Source organism: Amblyraja radiata, chromosome 17, assembly GCF_010909765.2.
Source record: "Amblyraja radiata isolate CabotCenter1 chromosome 17, sAmbRad1.1.pri, whole genome shotgun sequence".
In the NCBI taxonomy this organism is placed as follows: domain Eukaryota; kingdom Metazoa; phylum Chordata; class Chondrichthyes; order Rajiformes; family Rajidae; genus Amblyraja; species Amblyraja radiata.
In genome coordinates, this window is record NC_045972.1 from 43,594,288 (window position 1) to 43,619,322 (window position 25,035).

The 25,035-nt window shown below is 40.6% G+C and overlaps 1 protein-coding gene across 10 annotated transcripts in view; it reads right to left on the bottom strand.

Annotated features, from left to right (window-relative positions):
- Positions 1 to 2,045: 2,045 nt before the first annotated feature.
- Positions 2,046 to 25,035, bottom strand: part of chd9 (chromodomain helicase DNA binding protein 9) — a 194,082-nt gene continuing 171,092 nt past the window's right edge. For 6 of the 10 annotated variants that reach the window (XM_033036335.1, XM_033036336.1, XM_033036334.1 and 3 more), the window contains 8 exons: positions 23,551 to 24,444; positions 22,206 to 22,366; positions 21,451 to 21,723; positions 18,260 to 18,676; positions 14,607 to 14,804; positions 10,661 to 10,798; positions 8,848 to 8,952; positions 2,046 to 5,962 (listed from right to left, as the gene is read on the bottom strand). In XM_033036335.1, coding sequence (XP_032892226.1) covers positions 5,105 to 5,962; positions 8,848 to 8,952; positions 10,661 to 10,798; positions 14,607 to 14,804; positions 18,260 to 18,676; positions 21,451 to 21,723; positions 22,206 to 22,366; positions 23,551 to 24,444 — 3,044 coding nt within the window. In that variant the 3' untranslated portion in view covers positions 2,046 to 5,104. Of the gene's footprint in view, positions 5,963 to 8,847; positions 8,953 to 10,660; positions 10,799 to 14,044; positions 14,125 to 14,606; positions 14,805 to 18,259; positions 18,677 to 21,450; positions 21,724 to 22,205; positions 22,367 to 23,550; positions 24,445 to 25,035 lie in introns of those variants that run through there. The other 4 variants (XM_033036340.1, XM_033036337.1, XM_033036342.1 and 1 more) reach the window with 2 other exon arrangements.

Below are 25,035 nucleotides of genomic sequence, written 5' to 3' on the forward strand. Positions count from 1 at the left end.
TCAGTTTCTCGAGCAAGACATTGCAACACAGTGGCTTGTGGCCTGATGTGGTGTATCAATAGACAATAGGTGCAGGAGAAGGCCATTCGGCCCTTCGAGCCAGCACCGCCATTCAATGTGATCATGGCTGATCATCCCCAATCAGTACCCCGTTCCTGCCCTCTCCCCATATCCCGATTCCGCTATTTTTATAGAGCCCTATCTAGCTCTCGAAAGCATCCAGAGAACCTGCCTCCACCACCCTCTGAGGCAGAGAATTCCACAGACTCACCCCTCTGTGAGAATTCCACAGACTCACCACTCTCTGTAGTGGAATCCTTACAGCATTTCCTCTGGACTTTAGTACAGGTACTTGTTTGAGTAGAAAAGGAGACAACATTCAGTCATTTGCACACAGCAGTGTTGCTGTTTATAATAATCTGCAAAAATAAAGTTGGGAGGGGAGGGGTGTAATGGGTCTTTCAATTTAAAAGATCTTTCTTTCCTGAAGCAGTATAATCTGCTGATTAAAATGGAACCTATTTCTCTTATCTCTATAGTTTAATAGTTTCAAGTCTCACACTACTCTTTGGCATCATTATCCTGACACCAGAACAGGTAATGAGGGTGTAATTGTGTTAAATAGTCATCTATTGGTCAGAAATGGAACTGATATAAAATCATAGTGCAGAAACCAAGAACGGCAGATGCTGGTTTATACCAAAGGTAAATGCTGCAGAGATAGACAAAGACAAGTGCTGGAGTAACTCAGAGTCAGGCAGCATCTCTGGAGAAGAAGGATAGGTGATGTTTTTGGGTCAGGGCTGAAGAAGGGTCCCGACCCGAAACATCGTCTAACCTTTTTTCTCCAGAGATGGTGCCCGACACACCAAGTTACTCCAGCACTTTGTGTCTATCTTTAATACAAAATCATCTCGTGATTTGTTAACTTGATATCTGAGGCATGCCATCCAAACAGATCAGATATACCATGCATAAATGCAATCAAGTCAAACTCAAGTATAACAGAGCAAAGGGGAAGTTACAGAGTGCAGAATATAGCCCTCACTATTGTAACATATCAGTTCCATGGACTGTCTAATGTCCTCAACCTCAACGGGGTAGAGATGAAGCAGTACCCTTAGCTAATGGAAGGACAGTTTTGAGCAAGCACAGCCTGCTAACAGAGGGGAAAGAAACTGTTCCCGAGTCTGGTGGTGTGCACTTTCAAGTTTCTGTATCTTCTGCTGGACAGGAGCAGGGAGGCAGAGGAATGATTGGGATGGGACTAGTCTTTGATTATGTTGGCTGCTTTTCCGAGATAGCGTGGGGTTTATTCATGGCCTATAAATCAAACTGACTTGAATCTGTCACAAACCACGCTCAACGTTCTCCAATTATGCATCCATAAATTTATATTAATTGGATATTTTTCCACTTGAGAAGCATACGGTAACACCTGGTATAGGCAAACATCACATTTATGGAATTGGGGTTTTTTCACAGATGGGAGCAATTTGCATGGTCGACAAAAGGCAGCAGAGTTTAATCTTCCCATTGTGTTGGAAAACATCTGATTTGAAGCAAGAGTATTTCATTTTGGACATTTCATTACCAGAGACCCCAATGAACTCCATCACATCACATCAACAGAAACTACACAGATCAAGAATGAGCAAGGACCATTTAAGCAATGTCGACATAAAGAAACTCTTGTTCATCGCTATGCAGGGCCAGGGGAAGTGGAAGACAGGATCTAACACGATACATGTGCATACTCTGAAAGGCAGGTGTTAGAAGGACGATATCCCAGATGTTATTAATTGATTATTCATGGTACAGAAGGAATAAGAACATTCATTTTAGGCATTTGTTCAATTGTGCATAATTCTGATAAGATGCAATATTTGAAATCGCATTATTATTGCTTTGTCATATAGATCAATGTTGTATCCTTGCACCTTAATCCCATATAAAACCTCCCTTACTGTGACTAAAACATACAATTTGTTCAATTTAAATTTTATACATGAGGTTTTTTTTTAATAAGCATACAGAAACATATGGCATGGGTAGTCAAAGAATAGGTTTAATAAAAATAATTAAACTTCCATTTGCTCTATAGAACTTCATAGAAAGTAATTCAATAAATTACAAATGACTTAAGACTCATTGTACTACAGAAAGCCAATTCAGACTACACAGAATACAACCTGCAAGTACTGCAATTGTCCAAAATAAAAACAGACTTAATCATCAAACCTCCAGCAATGTAATTAAATACATGGTCAGAGCAGCTACTAAAGTGTGACTCACATAACTACCAATACACATATTCAATTTACCAACTCATCACTGATCCTGTTAATGGCAGCAAGTATTAGTATAATCCTTTTGTGTGTTTGCTCATGTTGACTAACACCACAGTCACTGGTGGTTTGTCGTCTCCTATAACTTTACATTTGTGGATAATCTTTTATATTTAAAACAGGACCAATGTCACGTCATTGAACACAATTATTGAGTCAGTTTTTCTTTTCTTTTTTTTTTTAAAGGAATTTAAATCTAAACTGGAGACAAAGTGACATTTTACATCTTTTTTTTAAAGCTGTGGTCTATCAGATCTCACCACTAAGAACGTAATGACAAAAATACTTTAGTTACTAGACCTCAGGGAAATGTTTATATACAGTAATGCTTCATTTCAGACCGAAGGAGCAATTCAGTATATAAAGAAACCAGCACATTATAACTTAGTTTAATGCTGCCTTTGTTTTAGCATTACAAAATTACTGTAAAAAACATTTGAAGTATTCTCACTCAGTCTGCATACTTTTATTTTAAAGCTGTGGTATCCTTCCAGGTGGCATTGTACAAATTTAAAACTTAAATACCATCCCACACATATTCCAGTCTTACTGCGAATGATCGATGTGAACTACACAGACATTTGCAATTGTTTTCAAAGCCGATTCTTACAACTATCTGGGAAAATATGCCGTTCATTTCCTTCTCAGCTTTTGCTGATGTCAAAATCTTATTCTATATAAAATAATATTATGCAGTTCAGAATGGAATTCTGTGGGGTGCCTAACAATTTACTTGCAAAGATTTCCATCAAAACCCCTAATTTCATCAATGAAATATAATAGATAATATCTGTTAAATACTGTACAGATTAAACTGTATGCTAACCAAACAGTCCAGAAGAGAAAGGTCCAAATTGATTTGTTTTGGCGCTGACCCATCTATTCCTCTTGCACATCCACTCAATGAACAGTTACACACTTAATATGAGTTTACCATACAGCAAAATGGTGGCCTTGCAATAACTTTTTGTAGGGTGTGAATGAGATTGGTCTCTGACAGCAGAAAAAAAGCGGGATATAACAGCTTTAAAAACAAATGACTGCATATTAAACCACTCTTTGTAAACTTGTTTCTAAATACATTTCTAACTGCAAAACCAATATAAATTCTCAATACTGCAAACGGCATAATTGCCATTGTCTTGAGCATGTGGGTACTTGTGCATATAACACTGCTTTACAAATTTTAATGCCAGCTTCTGATTTTTCCAGTCACATTAATGACTTCAAAGAGGGAAACCTTGTATTAACCTAAAATGATGGGTGCATTTACGTTAGTGTAATACATTGAACTACACAGACAATTCACAAGCAAAGAAATTCTGCAATGTACAGATAATGGAGCTCAAGTCTACTAGTTCTACTGTCCTGGTGAGCTTCTTACATCAGGAGACATTTATTTAATTCCCAAAAGCAATACCGATTGCCCAACCTAAAGCAGCCTGTTCAGTGTTAATTGACGTATGATGCTGGTACATTAAAGATGCTGGGATCTAAATTTAATTGTACTACGTACACGCACACACACGCCTCTCTAACAAAAGATTTACGGTTTCCCATGGAAAGGTAACAATATGCGCCTAATATTTCACTGCAGTGGAAACAATTTCATTTTTCAATACAGTGAACTAATACACTGCTCTGCAGTGATAATAAATACTGAAAACTGTAGAATAAAATGCATTATCTCCTCTTTCATCTGTGTACTTTTAAATGAAGAACACAGTGCTTCCTATACTGACTTTTGGCAGGAATGCATTGTGTAAATTTACTGAACAGCTCCTCATAAACCTTCAAGGAGAATGTTAGATAATGCTATACCCTTTTTGGACAATTCCTATTTCTGTCATCGATGCATTGAGGACCATGACTAAGCATTCCCATGAAATGAATGATGAGGCAGAATATACTGCACATATCAGATTGGCTTTCCATGACGGCTTTGCCCCCTTTTAATCGTTTGCAGAGAAAGAAGACATGCAAGGTGAAAGCAGTCACTCCAACCAGCTACGTTATGCAATAAATGCCACATTTTTGCAAAACTGCGAACAAAGCGGGTATAATAGAAACTACTTCGTTAATTCATCTAAACTAGCACAGCTGAGGTAATAAATAAATCGCCAGTTTTATGGCTGATTGGGAAAATAATCTTCCAAGTAACTCAGAAATGTACCTGAATTTCAAAACTGACAGTGCATCACAACACTTTAGCAATAAAATGTGAACTTCCATTTTGACTTTTGCCATGTTGCATTATCAAGGTGTATATTCTACAGTTTTATTGACATTCATTAGCTGCCAGGGTTATTGCTGTGTCTCCTGCAGTTTGATCTGTGTACTGAAATGAGTGTCAAGGAGTTCGTGGGTTTATATATACAGTAACTTAATACGATATGCATAAAGGTACTTTCATTTTCCCTAGTTCACACCAAATATATTAAATATACGGCTCTCCTGGTGCATATTTATTTTATTAAAATTAATCCCCTAAAAAAAATTAACAACTAGCACTGTGATGCTTCAGTGTGTTACCTCTGTACACACACTTTGTTTCTGCTAGCCTCCAAAAACAACTTTACATGCAAGGTATCTTTAAATATTTGTACCTTTAAATAGATACTAAAACCCTTTCAGTTAATTACAGATGAGTTTTTTTTTCTCTCTCTGTGAAATCATTGAGTTATTTACAAATGAACTATTTTTATACAACTAGGATGAAGCTGTTCCAGTGTAAGATTAAATATATAATTTCAAGTTCAGTCTTCTTCACTGGATCCTGAATCATCAGGCTGAGTTGTATTGTCACTGCTGGATGAAGATGCGGCTTTCTCCGATGCATCATCCCCACTGTTTTCATGTGAAGAATTATGGTCTTCTCCCTCTGGATGTTCTGCAGTCTCCTTTGTAGGTTTGGACATGGCTACATCTGTATGCTTGTTAGTCTGCACATTAAACATATTGATCTGGGGGAATCCCGGGATTGGTATGTTAAGGCCTGGAGACAGAAGAATGCCCGGGTAAAGCATGCTAGATAAGAGTGGATTAATAGCTAGGGGACTGCCAGCAGTGGCTGAGGCAGAAGCACTTGTGGTTGGTGTCAGCTTCTTCGGAGAGGATGTAGCGGAATTTGACACAGAGATTTCACTACATAAATCCACACTTTGTTTCACCGTCCTTTCATTTGTCCCGTCTGTTGGTTTGCGGGAGTCCACAGTGCCACTTCCTCTCTTACTCTCCAGAGTAGCTTCAGAGGGTTTGTGTAACAAACCTCCCATGCCAAAGCCCGCCATGTTGGAGAGCATCATAGGGAACATCGAAGCCAGGGATTTAGCGTCTCCCGCAGACGGAAGGCCGGCCGGGAATCCCATCAATCCCGCCGCCGTCAGCTGGAAAGATTGCAAGTTCTGGAGATTCTGCTGCAGGCTTTGGAGGCTGCTTAGGTCCATTCCAGCAAGAAGTCCATTGGTGACGAGTGGATTGACAGTCATTGCCGCGGCGGCTGCGGCTGCAGCTTTGGTGAGCTCGCTCTTTGGACGCCGGCCTCTTCGACTGACCTCCTCCCGGACCACAGGTCCAGTAAGGATGCGGTTAAACATATTGGCCGGTAAAAACCCCTGGGGAAAGAAAATTGTCTTTGTTACTCTCTCAGTTTGTATGCAGTACATAATAAGACATTATCGGGCATTAGTGTTATATGCCAAGACATTAGATTGTCAACCGAGGAGGCATATTTATTGTCTTCTTCTTATTAGTCATGGAGTCATATAGCATGACCACCCTACCTATCTGTGACACCACTTTCAGGGAACCATGTCCCTTCAAACCTATCCTATCCATGTACCTGTCTGTTTCTTAAACGATGGAATAGTCCCAGCCTCAACTTGTTCCATACACCCACCACCCCACAACTGTAACATGACCTCCCAACTTCTATACTCAATACTCTGACTGATGAAGGCCAAAGTGCCAAAAGCCTTTTTGGCCACCTTATCTACCTGCGACGCGACCTTCAAGGAACCATGCACCTGTACTCCTAGATCCTCCTGCTCCACAACACAACCCAGAGGCCTACCATTTACTGTGTAGGTTCTGCCCTTTTTCGACGTTCCAAAATGCAACACTTCACACATCCATCAACCATTCCTCCACCCACCTGGCCAATCGATTCAGATCCTGCTGCAATCTTTCACAACCATCTTCACTATCTGCAAAACCCCTCTCTTTTGTATCATCAGCAAACTTGCTAATCTTGCCCTGTATGTTCTCATCCAAACATTGATGTAGATGTCAAACAGTAACGGGCCCAGCACCGAACCCTGAGGCACACCACCAGTCACAGGACTCCAGTCCGAGAAGCAACCTTCCACCATCACACTCTGCTTCCTTCCATGGAGCCAATTTGCTATCTATTCAGCAATCTCTCCTTGGATCCCATGTGATCTAACCTTGCAGAGCAGCCTACCATGTGGAACCTTGTCGAATGCCTTACTGAAATCCATGTACACAACATCTACAGCTCTGTCCTCATCGACCTTTTTGGTCACGTCTTAAAAAAAAATCAATCAGATTTGTAAGACATGACTTCCCACGTATAAAACCATGCTGACTATCCCTAATCATCCCTTGCCCATCCAAATGCCTGTATAACCTATCCCTTATGTGAAAAAGTTGCCCCTCAGGCTCCTATCAAATCTATTCTAACCAATTTTCATCTCTCCTTTTCTGAAGATGATTATTCCTTTACGGCACACCATCTGGCCCAAAATTTGCACGTCTGTCATGGTGACTATCAGTTAATTCATCCACAGGGGATGTCATAGCTCATACACAGCTTTTTTAAAGTTCTTAAATAGTTAAAGATTGGAATCTCTCCCAAATAATTTTAGGAACACTAAGCTCAAATTAGAACTCTAAATTTAACACTGTTACTGTATTAAATCTGGCACAATCCCAGAACCGTCACAGGTCTACTTTATATAGGGTTACAGATTGGTCCCTTTACAAGATCTTTAAGATTTTGTGATCACGTTCAAAAATTAATTAAAATGTCTACCGGGATACTGGCCTTCACCTGAAAGCGGTTAATAATTGTCTAACAGTTAGTAAAACTACGGTTAGGTCACATGAAGAATATACAAGCTAGTTTTGAGCACCACACTTCAGGAAAATGAACTGTCATTGGCAGGAAAGCAGCAATTATTTATCAAAATGTTAGAGACCCTGTGGGAATTTATGGGAACAGATGACATTGTTTTCTCTGGAATTAAAGGTTATGGAGGGAACAAATATATTTGACATTGAAAGTGTTTCTGCTGGTGCAGACTCAAAAACTAAGCTCCGGGTTGAAGAATAAGTGGCAGGTTTTTGGTCAGGAATCCTTTCTACTTGCAAAGAGTGGTGAAAATTTGAAACACAGCAAAGATGGATTTGAGTTGTTTCTATGCAATTCTTGCATTTTTAAAAAGTCCTTAAAATGTTTTCCACAAAAAATCCTGTGCTCTGGATATTTAGTCAGCAAACAAAATATGATTCCGGATAACCATATAACAATTACAGCACGGAAACAGGCCAACTCGGCCCTTCTAGTCCGTGCCGAACACTTATTCTCCCCTAGTCCCATCTACCTGCACTCAGACCATAACCCTCCATTCCTTTCCCGTCCATATACCTATCGATAGGATAGAATCTGGACTAGTGCTAACAGATTAAAAAAACAAACTGCAATCAGTATAGAAAATGCAGCGCAGGCATGTTTATGTCTACACCTTTTTGAAACTAGCATCCCAGTGATTGCCCTCATTTGGTGAGAAGGATGGATGACTAGGAGATTTCAGTGACTTAAACCTGGGCAAATGCAATTAAAATATGCAGTTTAAACAATATTTGGATTCTGGGTCAACGTGTCCTCTGCAATTTTATCTCCGTTATTCAAAGTAACTATCTTAAATACGTTTCATTTTAAGGCAAATTTTAACATAATTTTAAAAAAAAATTGCGATTATCTCTACCATCTAAACTACATAATTTCATCAATTTAATTTGAAGAGGAGACCATGTAAATTGTGGTTTGGTTACTGTTAATTCAGATATGCATTTAATTATATTATTAGAATAATAAAATTCACAAGATTGATTTTCTAACAACTGAGATAACTCCAGCCAGAATAATTTTCATTCTCCAACATACATTTTGGATCTTAAAAATGACAGCATTCTCACACCCAAACTTAGGTTGAGTTATCAAAAGGTAACGCTGTGGATGGCTCGATTGTAATCATGTATTGTCTTTCTGCTAACTGATTAGCACACAAAAGCGTTTCACTGTACCTCAGTACACGTGACAATTAACTAAACACTCAAAGTAGTTTCAGTTTATTGTTATGTGTACCGAGGTACAGTGAAAAGTACAAGGTTATACTTTTATTGTATCAAAATTATGGAACATTTTCTTCATCACATTTGACAATTAAACTTTGTTAAATTTTATTGAGTTACTTACTGACTGCTTTACCACATTCGCCCATTCTGGAGCAATTCCAAAATCTGGATTTTCCTGCAACCACCTTGCCAGGTCTTTGATTGGAGGTGCTAGCGAGCCACCCATCTAGCCGGATTAAAATGGAAGTAAATTAGACAATTCACTGATTCTCTGCATACCAGAAAATGTGCTGTTGTTTGCAATCTTTCAATGAGTCATAGTGATACAGTCTGGAAACAGAACCTTCGGCCCAACTTGCTCACACCAGCCAACATGTCCTAGCTACACTAGTACCACCTGCCCGTATTTGGTCCATTTCCCTCCAAACATGTCCTATCCATGTACCTGTCTAACTGCTTCTTAAATGTTGGGATAGACCCTGACTCAACTACCTTATCTGGCAGCTTGTTCTATACACCCACCACCCTTTGTGTGAAAAAGTTACCCCACAGATTCCTGTTAAATCTTTCCCCCTTGACCTTAAACCTATGTCCCCTAGTCCTCGATTCACCTACACTGGGCAAGACACTGTGCATCTACCCGATCTATTTCTCTCATGATTTTATACACCTCGATAAGATCACCCCTCATCCTCTTGTGCTTCAAGGAATAGAGCCCCAGCCTACTCAACCTCTCCCTATAACTCAGACCCTCTAGCCTTGGCAACATCCTTGTAAATGACTGCTGGCATTATCAACAGAAAGTCAATGGCTTGCCCAGTAATTTTTGTGATTAGAAAGACATTAGACCTGACCTTTATACTCGTGACTTGTTGTGTCATACAGTTAAAAGTAAACAATCGCACTAGGTTTGAAGCTCACAAAAGAGTGGAGTCAAACCTGTCTTATCGTGAAGCAATCTTGCACTTGCAATAGGGGATGAATTAACATTTCTCATCTTACAAATGTCTACATCCTCTTTATACATCCTCACAGCACCAGAGACCTGGGTTCGATCCTGACCTCGAATTCTGTCTGCGTGGAGTTTGCATGTTCTCCCTGTGACTGCATGGATTTCCTCCGGGTGCTCCGGTTTCCTCCCACATCCCAAAGACATGCGAGTTTGTCGGTTAATTGGCTTCTGTAAAATTGTGTGTAGGGAGTGGATGAGAAAGTGGGATAACAGAACTAGTGTGAACGATGGGGCCACAGTCTTAGAATAAAGGGGAGGTCTTTTAAGACTGAGGTGAGAAAAAACTTTTTCACCCAGAGAGTTGTGAATTTATGGAATTCCCTGCCACAGAGGGCAGTGGAGGCCAAGTCACCGGATGCATTTAAGAGAGAGTTAGATAGAGCTCTAGGGGCTAGTGGAGTCAAGGGATATGGGGAGAAGGCAGGCACGGGTTATTGATAGGATACGATAAGCATGATCACAATGAATGGCGGTGCTGGCTCGAAGGGCCGAATGGCCTCCTCCTGCACCTATTTTCTATGTTTTTATGATGGTCAGCATGGACTCGGTGGGCCTACACTTACTAATGTCAGTCTCTTAATCTCCATATATTCAGAGGACATTCCTTTTGCATTCTCCAGTAATCCCACAGCTCTTCAACTGAAAATGTGCCTAATATTGAACTTTGTTTCTCTCCACACAGATGCGGCCAACTCTGTTGAGCATTTTCAGCACCTGCCATTCTATTTATCTGCCAACCGGTGGGAGCCTCGCATTAAGAAGTGTATGGCTAAATACTAGCAATCTTCTAGAAACCTGTATTGCCAGTCTTTCAAACCAAGTATATTATTGATCCGCAGAGGTCTTGTCTCCAAAATCCATCTTATTTCATGATAAAAATCACAATTGTTTCTATTGTTTAATAATGTGAAACAAACATTACCTTCTTTGCATTTCTTCTATTGATGACGGGCACCCGTTCTTCTCCAGTCAGGCTTTTGACATCTATTTTGTTAGGGTTTCTGCACCGATGTCTTTTTTGCTTTGGTCGCTCACCCACAATCTCGGGTTTATCGGTTTTCTGAAATAAATGTCAGTACATTTAGAACCAAGAAAGTATAACTGATTGTAACATGGTCATAAAATATGAAACACTGGACAAATGCTAAATAATGCATATTGTTCTAAAATAATCACATCTATTGATGATAGTTATCACATACTCATCTCTATTTGATATTTTATACTGTATTATCCTTTTAATCACAACCTCAACTATTAGGAAACAGAATAAAAATGCAGAAATTCTTAAAGTGACATTAAGTAAAGAGGGAAGAAGATTAGACTTTATTGCCTTCTATCTGTGAGGAATGTGGGGAATCTGCTGCGATGGATGTTTATGTTAACTTTTATGTAGTTGTGTGTCTTGTTTCGTATGGCTGTATGGTAATTTGAATATCACTGTACCTTAATTGGTACACGTGACAGTAAAAGACCTTTGCAATAACTAGGGGTAATGGTGGAGGCAGATATGACAGTGGTATTCACAGGATTTTTGGATAGGCCCATGGATATGCAGGGAATGGAGGGGTATGGATCAGGTGCAGGAGCAGAGATTAGTTTAACTTGGCATCATGTTCGGCATGGATATTGCGGGCCAAAGGACCTGTTCCTGTGCTGTATTGTTCCATGTTCTATTCAAAGTATTCAGCAATTATTCCCAAGTTTGTCAGCTGGTATTTTTATGATGCACCACTGTGCTGACTCAGGTACTCTTCATCAATGAATGTGGAGGACTGTTCTCGGGACCTATTTCAGTCTTTGTTCGGAGACAAGTGGGCAGAACACTGGTGACATGGTGGCGCAGCGGTAGAGTTGCTGCTTTACAGCACCAGAGACCCAGGTTCGATCCTGGCCATGCGTGCTTGTCTTGGAGTTTGTACGTTCTCCCTGAGACTTGCTTGGGGTTTCTTCGGGATCCCCAGTTTCCTCCCACACTCCAAAGATGAAAAGGTTTGTACGTTAATTGGCTGGGTATAATTGTAAATTGTCCCTATTTCGTGTGCGATAGTGTAAGTGTGCAGGGATCGCTGCTCGGCGTGGACTCGGTTGGCCGAAGGACCCGTTTCCGCGCTATATCTCTAAACTAAACTAAACATGCGGTTAATTCTTATCTAATCCAGGCAAAATAAATTACACATTTGCAGCTGAGTAAAAAGGCAGTTCCTCTACTTCAAAGAAGAGCTGCCTTTTAGGGGCGGGTCTAGAACTCGGAGAAGCTGCATAAATTACAGGATAGAATACTGAAGAGGTGAGGAACAGAGCTATACATGTGTAAATATCTAATAGGATGAGAGTCATTGAGGCTTCATGAACAGAAGCTTTGCTACAAAAGCCAGGAAATTGTGACGCATCTCTTTCAAACACTATTTTGGCAATAAACAAAGCAATGGGGCCATATGTGGCCAATGTGGTTTAAGAAGCAAGAGACCGTGAAGAGGGTGCAAAAACAAATTACTAGAAAGTTTCCAGGACTGAAAGGCAGAAGGTGAGCAATCACAAATTCTTCAAAGATGACAAGGAGGAAAAAAAAAAACACAATTAAAATCTGAGATGGATGCTGCCTGATTTTATGGTGGAGGCAGACCCAATTAACAGAGGTTTTGAGATATATCCGGGAAACAGACCATTCAGCCCACCGAGTCCCACTAACTCTCAAGCATCTCTTTTTACATTCATCCCATTTTATGCTCCCCATCTCTGGTTTTCAAACAGAAAACGTTTTTGTCTTGCCACAATGGTCTCCAGAGAGGCAGTCAGCATTTGAAGGGTCCATAGTTCCCTATTGAGGCCAACAGTTTTGTTTTTAAATGTCTGCAGCTCAGAAAACACACTGCCAACAATAATGCAGTCTGAAGAAGTGCCCCGACACAAAGTGCCGTCTGTCCATTTCCTGCACAGATGCTACCTGACCCACTGAGTTCTTCCAACACTGTGTTTTGCTCAAAATCCAACAACTGCAGTTCTTCATGTCTGCCCAAATTTTTTTTTTTCCTGAAATCCAAAATGAAGGGTGACCATCTTCTTTTGACCAAGACAAAAGGGCCTGAGCTACATGGAGATGTTGGGTAGACTAGGTCTTTATTCCTTGGAGTACAGGAAGCTGAGGGGTCATCTTGTAGACATGATAATAATCATGACTGGAACGGATAGGGCGAATGCAGTCTTTTTCCAGAATAGGAGAATCAACAATAGAGGGCATATATTTAAGGTGAGGGGGGCAGATTTAATACGAAGCTCAGGTGCAATCTTGTCACTTAAGGGTGGAACGAGTTGCCCAAGAAAGTCATTGAGTCAGGTACAATAACAACACTTAAAAGACATTTGGGCAGGTACGTGGATAGGAAAGATTTAGAGGGATAAGGACCAAAAGTTGGTAAATGGGTCTAGTTTAGGTAGGACACTTTGATCAAAATATGATGTTACATTGATTGAACCACCACATTTTACCAAGTTCAAAATCAAACAAGAGAAGACAGGTTTGTGGCTTGTGGTCTACTATTTGATTAGTGAAGATCTTTATAACTTTGGTAAGTAGTTTCTCTCTAACATAAAGTGCAGAAAGTTAAAAATCTGCCTTCTGTTTTAAAAGTTTGGCATCTTGTTCATATTCAAGACGTCTTCAGAGCTTGCTCTCAAACTGTCTGAAATAATGCCACTGAAATCTGAGGATTCACCTATAAATTACACTATATTATTTTATCGGTTGAGCCTGTCCATTCGGTCCCTAGATGCTGTCTGACCCATTGAGTTTTCCCAGCACTTTACTCAAAAGGACACAAAGAGCTGAAGTAATTCAGTGGGTCAGGTAGCATCTCTGGAGAACGTGGACTGTTGTTAGTAGGATGTCAATTCATCCATGTTCTTCAGAGATGCTGCCTGACCCACTGAATTACTTCAGTACTTTGTGTCCTATTCTTAAAGTAGTTTGGGTCTATATTCCTTGAAGATAGAAAAATGAGGGGTGACCTTATTCAAACATATAACATCCTAAGGAGGCTTAACAAGATAGACGTTGAGATGTTTTCACTGGTGGGAAGGTCACAACCAAGAATGGGCTGGCCATTTAATATTGAGGTACATTGAAATATTTTCTCTGAGGTCAGTGAATCGCAGGAATGTTTTACTCTATTGGCTGATGGAGGCGGGATCATTAGTTATTTTAAGGTGGAGATAGGTAATAATTTGAAAGACTAAGGAATCGTGGGCTGTGGTGTACTGGCATAGAACAAGAACTGACGCCAGCAGAGATCAGTTGTGATCATACCGAATAGTGGGGCAGGCTTGAGGGGCCTGATGGCCTACTCCTGCTCCTGTTTTCATGAAATCTTGATCATCTTGCTTTGACTATTAAATAAAAGTAAAGGTTATACACAGCGTGACAAGATTAGTTTATACAATGGTATGTACATCATGGGTGCTGACCTCCCCACCTTTGAAGGGATCTATAACAGGCACTGCCACAAAACGGCAGCCAACATCATCAAGGACCCACACCACACTGGCCATGCTGTCATTTCACTCCTGCCATCGGGAAGGTGGTACAGGAGCCTGAAAACCGTGACCTTCAGGTTCAGGAACGGCTTCTTTCCAACAACCAACCTTGAGCACCCCAAACACCAACTAAACTACAAACAGTCTTGGCTGTATTAAGGACTTCAGAATTTTGTTTTGTTTTGCACTAGCATTATTTTTTTATTAATTGAACCTTTTTTATATTATCTATTGACTACCGAATTTATAGACGCATTATGCTGCTGCAATTAAGAATGTCATTGTTCTGTTACGGTACGTGACAATTGAACACTTTTGACTAGAGAAATACTTACTGGAACATGGGCTGACACATCTGCCACGTAGTCCGAGTGGCTCTTGAGCCAGTCTTCCAAATCCTTTCTTTTTGGAGCATCTTCCCCTGCGAGTCTTGTGCCATCTTTCACATTAATAACTGAGACACGACTTTCAGCATCATGTTGTCCTTGAAATGCGTTAAATGCTGTTTGTGTGTTGCTAACCACCAAATGACCCTGCAGATATAAATAAGTCTCTTGAGATTTCCAATAGTTTTCACAATACTCTGACAATATAATTAGTGCTCAATAGAGCTTTATTTGTCATATATGTAACTGCACAGTGAAATTCCTTTTGCATATATTACACATACGGGCGCCCCCATTTTTGACGCCATTATTCAAAGTCCAAAGTCCGGTCGGCCCGCGCACTTGATGAACTGGAGCAGTTCCCGTGAACCAACGTCCCTTTCCTCTCCACGCCCGTCCATCTTTGTGGCGCGGGCTGCCTGTGGGAGCTGACTTAAGGCCCTGGAGACATTACCCTGCTCTCAGCTATGTCAGCATACCTTGTTGATGTTATCTTACAGCTTCATGTTACTAATGTACAATTTAAACATTTACAGCACCAAATGTGATGTGTGATTAATATAGAGGATGGATATTTTTTTTTAAATAACTTGGGCACAATTGATATTAACTTCAAAATGGACACTGATGCATCTATTTTGGTAGAATAAGATACCACGCAAACCTTTCAAAAATAATATCTAATAGGGGTAAAGGTTAAAAAGACTCATGTAGACAGATCACTGGGTTACAGGTGTGACTTATTAAGGCCACTTAAAAAGCAACAAGATGGTGGGTTCACTTATACAGTGATGGAATTTTATCTGGTCCTGAACGTGTGTTTAATGTGATTAGTTGATAACATGGAGCCAGAACTATTTATAACAAGCACAAAAAGGCACCAGTCAGAATGATTTACTGGAATGGTACCAGAATGAAGTTACAAAGTCATAGAGTCATAGAGCCATAAAGCATGGAAGCAGGCCCTTCAGCCCAACTTGCCCATGCCGACCAAGAAGCCCATCTACAATAATCTCACCTTCCCACGTTCGGCCCATTTCCTTCTAAACCTTTTCTATCCGTGTACCTGTCCAAATGTCTTTTAAATGTTGTTATAGTACCTGCGTCACCTATCTCCTCTGGTAGCTCAACGTTAGAATGATGTTGAATTGGCTGATGTTGTCTTGTATATGTCGGAGAATGGGAGTCTAGGAGGATGGGGAGGGTAGCCTGACTGAGATCCTGAACATTTGGTCGAGGATTTGACGGCATGAATGTAAGCAAGATTTCTACCATCTTGCACAAATAGGGACAATAAATATAGAATAGTTAGCAATAAATCAACAGAGAATGGAGGAGGAGACATTATTTAAGCACACAGAGTAGTTTGAATGGAAATCTAATTTCATGTAGGTTTGTTGCAAATAGCTTGGATAGTTTTCCAGAGATGCTAAAATCAGCATCTTAATAATTTTAGATATTTCCAACCTGGTGAAGTCAAATAACACGTAATTTCCAGCAAAGCAGAAAATATCCATTTGGTTTGCTCAGTTCATTTCTCTTGAGAAATTATTAATCCTAATACACCAATTAAGCAGGAGGTGTTTGCTTTCATGCCTCGTTCTTTACATTTTCCAGCAGTATATTGTGCTAAATATTGGGGGGAAAAATTGAACAGGACTAGTGAGTGGTTACATTTTCAATAGTTGTTGTTTTAACTTAAAAACCGACAGGAAAAATTGACTAACTGCCTTCCTTGGCCAGCTGATAAACACTCCGTATTGCAGACCGCACTTTTGAGTTTGTTGCCCAGAATTTATGGCCGGGAAGCCACCTGCGCAAGTAACCTTCACTTACCGCTGACCTATTAAAAAGACTTCCGCTTCCCTTGCACAATTCCCAAGAAGGAAGCAGCCGGACCAGGAGACCTGGCCAACTTTTTACAACATGGGAAGCACGTTCATTGTGGTGGTGAGGTTTGCACTAAACAAGCCCCTCCCTCCCACAAAACTGCTGGAAAAAATAAGCAGAGCGCGCTCCTAACTGTCAAAAATACATCACCATTCCCACATATTTGTACACAACTTCCTGGCACTCAGCGAAAAAATGCCAGCAATTCTACATAAAACCTGAGCACAAAAACACGTGGACTTCTTGATAAAAGATGCTGCAGAAACAAAAGAATATTGCAAACATTTTGTAAAAATATTGGTAATCAGCTCAAGAACTTGCAGAAACAATAAATCTGAAGCATTAGTGCAACAAACTACTTCATTTAGTATTTATTTATAAATTTTGGGTGGCACAGTGACGCAGCAGTAGAGTTGCCGCCTTTCAACGCCAATGTGCAGTCTGTATGGAGTTTGCACTTTCTCCTTGTGACAGCATGGGTTTTATCCGCGTGCTCCAGTTTCCTCCCACACCCCAACATCGTACGGGTATGTGGATTGATTGGCCTCTGTTTAAAAAAAGTTTAAAATAGCTCCTCGTGTGTAAGGCACAAAAAGTGCGGAAAAGACTACAAAAAGTAGTAAACACTGCCCAGTCCATCATCGGCTCTGACCTTCCTACCAGGAGATCTATCGCAGGAGATATATCGCAGTTGCTGCCTCAAAAAGGCTGGCAGCATCATCAAGGACCCACACCATCCTGGCCACACACTCATCTCCCCGCTACCTTCAGGTAGAAGGTACAGGAGCCTGAAGACTGCAACGTCCAGGTTCAGGAATAGCTGCTTTCCCACAGCCATCAGGCTATTAAACTCAAATGAAACAAAACTATGAACATTAATAGACCATTATCTGTTTATTTGCACCTTATCTGCTTATTTATTCATGTGTGTATATATTTATATAATGGTATATGGACACACTGATCTGTTCTGTATTCATGCCTACTATATTCTGTTGTGCTGAAGCAAAGTAAGAATTTCATTGTCCTATCTGGGACACATGACAATAAACTCTCATGAAACGGTGCATTTGGAGGGAACCCAAGCGATCACAGGGAGAACATGCAAACTCCACAGACAGTGCCCGAGATCAGGATCGATCTCTGAGCTTCAGTGGTTTTGGCGTGGTATATTTAATGATTTGGAGTAACAACTTATTCAACGTCAGAAGCAAAAGTAAGCAAAGCTTGACTCACGCCAGACTCAATTGCAGTAATCACATTGAAAAATAGTGACTGACAGAAGGCAGGCAACAGCGATTAGATAAAGTAAATGGTTCAGCCAGAAGAAAGTGCAGATGTTGGTTAACAATGAAAAAAAGAAACCAAAAGTGCTGGAGTAACTCAATGGGTCAGGCAGCATCTCTGCAGAACATGATCTCTGCAAGTTCTCCAGAGATGCTGCCCGGGTCTAAAGAAGCGCCTCGACCCGAAATGTCACCTGTTTCTTCTCCAGAGATGCTGCCTGACCCGTTGAGTTACTCCAGCATTTTGTGTATCTTCTATGCTGCCTGACCTGCTGAGTTACTTCAGCACATTGTGCTCTTAAATGGTTCATGCAACAAGGCAACATAATTTTACATGACTAACTTTTGCAATAAAGTTTACATCACTGATTTTGTTCCTCCATAGAACTTGTTGATAATAATATTGGAATAATAATGCAGACTTACAGGCTGCAATGACTTGTTGCGGTTCATGAAAAGAATGTCCAGTCCTTCCACGTTCTTTTTCCTTCCTCTTCTCTTTTTAACTACTGGCTGGGTATCCAACAGTATCCCATTTGTACAGTGTCTTGTAATCTGCTGAGAAGCACCTGATAATACCGATTTATGATGAGGGATCACTGTAGCGATGCTACCAGGTATATTGGCATTAAACAACATGGAGGATGACAAGGGGATTGAACTCCCAACTCCCGATAATGATTTTGAGAGGTCCACAGCCAGTTCCTGACTGCTGTTAGGAGCAGAGTACAAATTGTGAAGCTGTGCCATATACTGCCGCTGATCTGAGGTCCCTTCTTCAGTTTCGAGAGCTCTCTTCTGACTGAGTCTTTGCTTCTGAAAAGTTAACTTCAATCCACTTTCCTATTAAAACAAATGGTGATAACAAAAATTGTTTTACATTGAAAGATGTCAAATTGAGCTTTACTAGCTGAAACCCCACTGTTTGGCTGCTGGAGACTAAATACAAACGGAATATTTTGCGATGAATAAAAGCACATCAATCTTTCACATAGTGTATATATTACAAACAACCTTCAAGAACTTGGGCACAAATACATTTTAAAATTTAGTAAGAATAATAACACTGTCAACATCTTAAAACAACTAGCTGCAACTTGTAATGACATAGGTGAAAGCATAGATTTTTATCATATTGATCACTTTTATTCAATTAGTTTATTCTTTAACAATTATGTAATTTGTCATAATCTGTTTGGTCATCCAAGTGATCTTTCTTTATGTCAGTGAGCTCAGTCAAAACATAATTGAGCTTATGAATTATTAGCTAAGAATTATTAAATACTGTAGAACTACGGAGGGATTATTTTTTTTCTGATAAGTACTTGAGACTTTGAAACAATTAATTCTTAATGTGGCCTTTTTGTTTGATTTTAAAAAAAAAATGCCATTCTACATAACATGCCCAAAGTGAGAGCAAGAAGAAAGGATTCTGCCCATGAGGCTCTCTTTATCCTTGACCAGACTCAATCTTCTTCTGGCTGGATGTGACAGTAGTTTATTTTGGTAATGCTGGGAACATAAAGTGTGGGCAGCCTTCTGGTGGACTCATAATGTGATGAATATTCCACCTTGCAGCAAATACCAACAGAATATGGCAACTATCTGACTCTCCAAATGTTTAGTTTAGTTAAGTGTAGAGATAGCGCACGGAAACAGGCCCTTTGGCCCAGCGAGTCCACGCTGACCAGCGATCCCCGCACATTAACACTATCCTACACAAACTAGGGACAATTGTTTACATTTAAACCAAGCCAATTAACCTAAAAAAATGTACGTCTTTGGTGTGTGGAGGGGAACCGAAGATGTCGGAGAAAAACCACGTGCTTATGGGGAGGATGTACAAACTCCATACAGACAGCACCCAGAATTGGGATCGAACCCGCTGCAAACGCTGTAAGGCAACAACTCCACTGTGCGACCCAATTATATTGGAACAACCGTGTTGGTAGAATTGGCATTTAAAATCATAGAATCTCACGTTGCAGGTGAATTCAACCCATTGTGTCAAGCTGGGACTCAAATTAACCCCATTTCCCAACATTTGGAGTATTTTGTCTAGTTCTGGCCACTCACTGAGAGGAAGAATGTGGAGACATTGGAGAGGGCGCAGAAGAGGTGCAGCAGAATGCTGCCTGGATTGGAGGTGTTTAGCTATTAGAAAAGGTTGGACAATCTTGGACTGTTTTCTCTAGAAAGTTGGAGGCTGAGGAGGACCTGATAGAAGTATATAAAATTATCAGAGGCCTAGAATGGGTAGACAGTCAGATCCTTTTTCCCCAGGGTAGAAATGTCAAAGACTAGAACGAGTAGCTTTAAAGTGAGAGGTGCCAAGTTTAAAGGAGACGTACACAAAGTGGTGGGTGACTGGAACACGATGCCAGGGGTAGTGGGAGAGGCAGTTAAGAGAGTGGCATTTTACAGGCTCTTATCTAGGCACATGGATATGCGGGAAATTCAGGCTGATGAGATTAGTTTAACATTGTGGATAGAAAGGTGTGTATTTGTTATATTCTATGTTCAGTCTTATACAATGTGAGACATATATATTCAAGTATATATTCAATTATGCATAGTTAGCAACCTACTTTAAATTATTTAATTTAACTCTTAATGTCAAATAGATAAATAATGATGAATAAAATAATATATAGATTCCCAAATGAACACAGTTTTTGAGATGAGTTTTTAATACACAATTGTATTGTAAATGAATAAGTCATGCCATTTACAATACAGGCACAAATCTTTACAGCATTTTAACTTTTTAACTGAAGTTGGTGAAAATCTAATGGAAAATTATTGTTCAGAAATAATGCCTCCCGATTCATAAGTGCAGCTTATTAATGCTTTCCACCATTTTCTTATGAAAATAACAGAGGCTGAGAAGAGAAATCTGGTTACTTTGTTGAAAATTCAAAGAAAGTTTTAAAGTTGGAGAGCTTCAAATATACATCGTCAGAAGTGGTCAATAGCTGTGCAGATTTTGAAATATTAAAATAATTAGCGACTGTGACTGCAAAGTACTAGTTCTAAACAAATCTAGGAGCATCATCACACTTTGCTGGAGAAATCACCACCCGGCACTTGTTTTGTATCAGGCATCCCATCAACGACTGATTATTGTGATACTGGGCAAAAAGCTGATCATGCTTATTTATTAAGAAAAATAAAATTAAAGCAGACTTATAAAAGCGGAGATATAAAAAAACAAAAAAGCTGCATTTACAACACATCATGCTGGGTCATCAACCTTCAATCAAAACCAGATAGTGTATCGTATTAGATAAGGATTCAGAGGTTCAATGCCTACAAACAGCAAGAAACCACAAATGCAAAGCATTAAATAAGCACTATTGCAAGAGAAGCCTTCAGAATTGCAGAGGCAATAAAGCAGAAACAAAGGTTTCAATGGTGTGCATTACAAACACAGCTCACATCTAAATACTTTAAAATTAATAATGGTTAAAGCACAAAGGAGTAATGTATATAAAGTGTGCGAAGGAAGTAGTTCAGAGTGAAAACGCTGCTGGCAGCCAGATGCGGAGTAGCATGCTGCGCACACTGCAAAGATCTGCAATTAGAATCAGATCTAACAGTAATAAAAATGAACATACGTCATTGATTTTCACTGTAAACTCCTTTTCTCGCACATGCTTCTTCACCTTTGTGAACTGCGACAAAAGAGAATTATCTTCTTTAACACCCTGGCTTCCAGATGTAAAAACAGCAGAATCATTTAAATCTCCCATGGCAGAGGGGCTATCGAGTAATTTTGTTGTGTAAGAAGATGTCACAGCATTGTAGTCATAACTTCTTCTTGATGGAATCCAATTTCCTTTCAATACTGTGTGGCATATGCTATCAATTCTGTTGATCATTACGCGATCCTACGTAAAAAAAACAAAGGCATTTAGAAACAAAGAACTGCAGATGCTGGTTATTACACAAAAGGACACAGAGTGCTGGAGTAACTCAACAGGTCAGGCAGCATCTCTGGAGAACTTGGTTAGGTGAAATTTTGGGTTGAGACCCTTCTTTAGACCGGTGACATCACCGGTCGAAAGCATCTCTGGACAACATGGATAGGTGATGTTTCGTGTCCGGACCCTTCAGTCTGAGGAAAGGTGCCAACCCCAAACATCACCTATCCACTTTCTCCAGAGATGCTGCCTGACCCGTTGAGTTACTCTAGAGTTTGTGTCTTTCAAAAGATCTTTAACAATTCTCACAACTTTAATCTGGCAAAATGTAATCCTGTAAAGTGTTAATGTCTTAAATCAGAAGCTAAGGCATATGCAGTTTATATCCGCGTATTGCTTAAACTGATGTCATCTGCAATCATCCAAAATGTGGCTCTTTCAGTTCATACCTTTGACCAGCAGGAGGCAGCAAACCTGTGCCCACCCTGCAGGAACTGGATGTCAGGCCTTCCATTTTCTGGGAGAAAGCTGTCCTGTGTCTCATCCTGAGCAATACTGAGAGATGCTGCACTATCTTCATCATAGGGCTTCAAGTGCTGTGCCGCTTTACCTTAGGAGAAATACAAGTGATTCTGTATTAAAATAGTGCCTCAAAATAGTCGTAATAGTCTCCAGCGCTCAACATCAAGGTCGCACTTTTATCTTTATCACATATTGTCTTTTCATCTCTGGCCTTTGTCCAAACATCTGCCCGTCCAAACCTCCCCTTTACCTGAACCCACATCACTTGCCAGGCTTTGTCCTGCCCCGTCAACATAAGGGACCTCACCTGAAACATCATCTACCCATCTTTTCTAAAGATGCTGCCTGAGTTGCTGTTAATCCGGCACTGTGTCTTGTTTTGTCCTACCCCCACCTCTCTTCTTGCTTTCTTTCACCCCCTTCTCCCACCCCAATCAGTCTGAAGGTGGTCTCGACCCAAAACATCATCTATCCGTATTCTCCAGAGATGCTGCCTGACTCACTGAGTTACTCCAGCACTTTGTGTCTTTTTAAGAAATTGCATTTGTTACCTTGTTAACAATGCTAGCGGGGACTATACAATTCTAATTAGGGATGATAATATTTGTCCTGATATTAACCAGATTTTTCTACAGTCCCATAAACCTCCCCCCCCCCCAACTAAAAGGAAGAAGTCTGTGTTCAGCTCAAGAATAACTCAACAAAGATAGTGATTAAATCTTCCTCTTCCTTGCTCTGAGACAACAAAATTTGAGTCTGCAGCATTATCTCTTACGAGCAATTATTTTACTATCCTGTGTCACAAATGCCTATAAGGTTTTTGTGTTATCACATAACTGAGAAAACATTGAACAGAATAAAATCTGGCTTGCAAGTTCAACAACGACTGTACACTGTTACATGCAAACAATGGCCACCTTGTGGGCAAGAGTTGTGTCATTTCCTATTCTGACACAGAACTGCTTTGTTAACCAAGTCTGGTGGCTACCCAGTATTAACATTACAACACTGGTACTTTGTATTAGTGAAGGTGATTTTAGACACGTACTAAAAATAAACTGTATAGAATATACTACTACAGGTAGTTCTGCAATAATGAGTGAGTTACTTCCAAAGAAAATGTTATAGAAGACCACTTTATAAAACCAATTGTGACAATGGAAAAAAACAGGTACTTTCTAGAACTTCCTACATCAGTGAACTTTGTTACTTCTGCCAACAGGAGAAAGCGCTTGGCTGAAAGAAAGGCTTTACTTGACAAGAGGTACTCACTGCCTGCCGCGGTCTGCTTGTCATCGCTGTCGCTGTCACTGTCATCAGAAGAGGAGGAGGAGGAAGAGGAGGATGATGAAGAAGAGGAGGATGAGGACGAGGAAGAGCTCGAGGAAGAGGAGGAGGAAGATGAAGACCGGGACGAGGATGATGATGATGATGACGATGGTGACGAAGACGAAGAATTGTCAGAGTCGGAGTCGGAGTCTGAGCTGGAGGCCGAACGTTGTCGGCTTGTTTTACATTTGTTGAGCACCAGGTTTGGTGTGAGGGGCTGAGTCCTTGCTGCGACCATGCAGCCATCAGGATCGGGGTCCAATTTAATCCCAGGTGTCTTGTCCAACCTGTTCTGCGGCTGCAAGCCACTCACAAACTGTTCCAATTTGACTTTACTCTTCACTTCAATGTCCATCGCATCCTCGTCATCAGATGAATCTGGTTCCTTTTTGACAACAGTTGTCCTTTCACACTTCACTACTTCAATCTCGAGCTGACTTTTTTTATCCTGCACCTTAGGCAGTAGATGTAGAGGCGAGGAAGACGATGGGTACTGATGATGCAAGAGTGGCGTGGAACTTCGCGACTGGGCTATTTTGTTCTGGCTACAGTTTCTTTGGGCCAGCATGAAGGACAGCCCCGAATCACAGAAAATGTGATAATCAGTCTTGCTGACGCCGTGCTTGGCTGCTCCGATGAGCAATTCCTTGTCATGCCTCCCGCTCTCCCACCACTCAGGCAGGTCTGGACCCGGCTGGCACAGTTTTATCCTCTCATCAAGTTGCGGGTGGCGAAGGACTTGTTCTCGCACTTTACGCAGCAACTCAATCCGATAAAGTGTCCTGGACGCGCGCTCTTCAGTGATGGGTTGTATGAAAACGGGTGGATCGAGAAGCTCTGCAGCAGAAAAGACACACTTTTAGCATTTTAATAATCCTCTGATCTGAACTGTTGAGTGATTAATTCCAAGTTTGAAAACATCCACAGCAACAATTTTGTACCAACAGTTGTGCAATTCACAAATTGTATAATTCAGAAGATACAAAAACTCGAAAGCACATACTTCCAGATTCAGGAACAGTGGCGGCACAGTGATAGAGTTGCTGCCTTACTGCACCAAAAACCCGGGTTCGATCCCGACCACAGGTGCTGTCTGTACAGAGTTTGTACATTCTTCCTGTGACCACATGCATTTTTTCTGGGTGCTCCAGTTACCTCCCACACACCAAAGGCATTGGACTTGTAGGTTAATTGGCTTCTGCAAATTATAAATTGTCCCTGGTGTGTAGGATAGTGCTGGTGCACAGGGTGGTTTTGGCATGGACTAGATGGGCCAAATGGTTTGTTTCCATGCTGTATCTCTAAAGTTTAGCTGCTTCTTCCCCAATTATATCAGATTTTTGAATGGATCTCTCACCCCATAAGGAGGTATTCCAGATCTTCCAATCTACAAGGTTGCATCCCTTGCACTTTTTAAAATCTGCTCTT